We start from the raw sequence: 3589 nt of genomic DNA on the forward strand, positions 1-3589 counted from the left end.
TATGTTCACACCCGAGCAAAGTAAGTGTTTAAACAAATCTTCAATATTTACATAAGGAAGCCAGGTTTATGTAGATTTGTCTGCATTTAGACCGGCGAAGCTTAATAAAATGCTACACTTTCACCTCATTTGGTTTCTACATCAATCATTAGTCATTTCATAGACACGGTGCATTAATTTATTTTATTATGTCTAGGTGTGTTATGATTATGCTTTTACATCTCTTTGTTTTACATATCGTACGATTCCTTAAAGATGAATACAAATTTTTACATTTTGTGTTGTAAATACAAATTGCAAGATGTAGCAACCGAAATTCAGCGATAAGTATACAAATACTGGTTCAAGGAAACATTGACTTGTTTCTAACGAGGTTTAAACAGAGACAATTGTTTAATTATGCAGGATAGTTGTCGGTATTTGTTTTATGTTTTGTCTCCCAGGAGCCCCAATCCCTCCAAACAAAATTAAACATGATGTTTAGTAGTTACTGTGTTTCCAGTTAAAAAACTTGAATTGTTATTGTCTGTCAATTTGGATAATAAACAAAAGTACCTTCCCATGACAAGCTTGGAAGCATTGTGTAACATGAATTACTCTGAGAGGAAGGGATACGGTAGTTTGGATGTGGTAAAGAAAATATATAACTATAAAGTTTAATATCTTTTAATGGCACAACTTCGTGTTTTTTTCATATATGCGTGGTTAAAGGTCTTCGAGGTAGAACTTAAATTGATTAATTAAGATAAGTCGTACAAACTACTAGAATCTCGATAAAAAGACATTAATTTACTTAAGATGAGCCCATTATACTGTTAGTAAAAATATAAATAGTAAACTAAAATAGTACAATTCACAGTAGACTGAATGAAAATCATGAATAAAAGACAATAAGGTTATTTAATGAAATATGGCACTCACTGACAAAATTAAAAATTGATAAATATTAAGGAAATAATACAACGAGCACATTTTCCTTTAATATTTCAAATACTGGTAAAAATTGAAATCTATCATTTTTGATATACTTATAAAATGCTGCCTGATAAAGAAAATGTTGATAAAGTTCTAAATTGTTTAGAATAGATATCTGATGATAATAATATTTCGTACTAGAACATTTTAATATTTGCTATATAAATATATGTAATATCTGATCAGGTATCTCACAAACAAACTTGCCATGTACAAATTAGTTCGTGTTTCGTTGTTATGACTAAATTATCAAATACTACAAACGTAATTATTCATTGTACGAAGGACCTTCAATTATAAACCAATTCACTTTACTTTTAAGTTAATTTTATAGGAAAGTACTAAAACAGAAAGTGCAAAACTATCTAATTAATATTAACATCAACAAAAGATCAAAGGAAATCCATCGGGAATGACAGAATGATGCTTCAAATAATTTCAGAGATAATACAAATGTTATCTTCAGACAATATGTCGCTTTGTTTCAGTTAATAAATCAATGACATGTTTTTATATTTATTTTTGCTATTACTCATTTAGTTATGCCACATCTAGTCATGAAAAGTATTCTTTATTTTCAGGACATCTCAGAGGAACCGATGCAGACGACAAATAATATTGCTATGGCGTTCAATAACACGACTGAAATTTTAGTCGAGGATATAGGCAATTATACCGGTAAGTATGCAATTGTGTGCACTTTTTTAAGTTTAAAGGCTCATTATGCCAAAGAAATTATTTTATAATATGTCACATAATGTTGTTTGTGTGTACTTTTAAATATTCCAGAAAGTAACCACTTGGTAATAAAAACCGAACCATCTTTTTAAATTGCTTTTTGGCAATTATATATACAATTATAGTGATATATGATTTTGTATGGGAGTCAAAAGGCTACTTTGCTGACATTTTGGTACTTTTATGATGAATCATACCACAATAAGCGCTGCTTTATTCAGTCAACAAGTTTCTATCGTGTTCTTACACCACTATTGAAATATTATGAAATTCATATTTGCTTTAGCTAAAGAAGTACCATTTATTCGTTCCTCGGGCATAACATGCCTATAACATTCACCAATACTTAAGGATAACACAAATGAATTCATGTATAAATAAAAAATTTAATTGAATCAATTGTTCCAAATTGAGAAGAAAAAAATGGAATCCCCAAGGAACGCCTAAAGTGGCAAAAAAAATAATAACAATTTAAATTTGATTGCATTTGTTCATGAATGGTAGTTGTAAAGTAAGCAATGTAATTTTTCTTATTCATACAATTCTTTTTTAATGCATCTAACATTCAATTAAGTATAATAATGCATTCAAAATCTTCTTACAGGTTTCCTCGAAAGACCAGCTGAATGGGGATTTTGGACCAAATTCGTATTGACACCTGTGATTGTACTGGCAGGACTTATTGGAAACACTCTTTCATTTATTGTAATGAGATCCAAGACGTTGCGGAAGAAATCTTATTCCCAGTATTTAAGTGTTCTTGCTATATTCGACACTCTTACACTCATCATTAGACAGGTTCGGATTGTTGACGAATACTACTTTAACAAGTTTGGTGTTAACGAAGTGTTCAAAAACTTCAATGACATCGGGTGTAAGATCTTTCATTACTCGGAGCATGTGTCATATTTAATGTCATCATGGCTTATAGTGTTGATGGCGATGGAAAGGTTAATAGCCGTGTGTTTCCCATTCAAAAAGGCCGTGATAAGAAAAAAGACAGGGGCTTCTTTGTGCATATCAATCTTGTTTATTATGGTTTGCGTCAGTCAGTCATTTAGACTTGTAATGATAGAACAAATTGGTGAAGACATACAAAATTGTGAAGCAAGTTTTATCTATTTGGATATATACACAAGTCTACACGTTTACTTCTATCAATGGACGCTCATATTTGCCTTACCGGTTGTTCTTGTCCTTGGATGTAACGTTCTTGTATTGTTTCAAATATTCAAAATCAAACGGGAAGTGCGGACGAAGGATAAACGGAATCGCTATAACAGAACCGCAAGGAAGAACAACAGAACAACGTGTATGCTTCTTATTGTATCCTTCACTTTTATTGGAACCCTACTTCCTTTGTTTGCGCTAACGCTTGTAGTGGACATAGCTATTAAGCGGTTAGGAAGCAAAGCTTATTCATTATATTGCTCACTTTGGCCATTTATTGAAACCTGTGAAGCAATTTCGCTTATAAACTATGCTGCGAACTTCTTCATATACATACTTGCAGAAGGAAAGTGGTAAAGAAAACGTGTGCTACAAGAACTGTTTGTGCTGCTATATTTTCATAAGTGTACAAATTATATAAAAATCTTAACAAGTGATATATCAAAGGATGCTTTAATTTATTATTTTAGTGTATTCCATGCTTTCCAGTGTTTTACTTTAATATATCAGATGATTATTTTCTGATAAATCACTATATAACCGGACTATGTCTACATGAGGATGAAAAGATGGAATAACAGGCAAACATTAATGCCGTCATACGTAAATTTTGCTTCTTTAGGAAAAGAAATGCGATGTGTTAAACATGTAACAAAATAGAGAAATTTTACAGAACTTTATTTCAAAATTGATGATATGACGTCAT

At 31.1% G+C, this 3589-nt stretch overlaps 1 protein-coding gene across 1 annotated transcript; it reads left to right on the top strand.

Annotated features, from left to right (window-relative positions):
- Positions 1-1560: 1560 nt before the first annotated feature.
- LOC132718352 (kappa-type opioid receptor-like) lies at positions 1561-3240 on the top strand. The gene is made up of 2 exons (XM_060702049.1): positions 1561-1653; positions 2318-3240. Exons 1-2 carry the CDS (start codon positions 1575-1577, stop codon positions 3238-3240), a joined length of 1002 nt encoding a protein of 333 aa, XP_060558032.1. The 5' UTR covers positions 1561-1574.
- The last annotated feature ends 349 nt before the right edge of the window (positions 3241-3589 follow it).

The sequence above is a fragment of the Ruditapes philippinarum genome, unplaced genomic scaffold, assembly GCF_026571515.1.
Source record: "Ruditapes philippinarum isolate M1 unplaced genomic scaffold, ASM2657151v2 ctg6884_1_1_1_1, whole genome shotgun sequence".
NCBI classification, from domain to species: domain Eukaryota; kingdom Metazoa; phylum Mollusca; class Bivalvia; order Venerida; family Veneridae; genus Ruditapes; species Ruditapes philippinarum.

Coding starts and splice junctions, on each gene's coding strand:
- LOC132718352 (XM_060702049.1), top strand. CDS start 1,575: ATGCAGACGACAAATAATATTGCTATGGCGTTCAATAACACGACTGAA. Junction 1,654..2,317: donor GGATATAGGCAATTATACCG/GTAAGTATGCAA, acceptor ATCTTCTTACAG/GTTTCCTCGAAAGACCAGCT.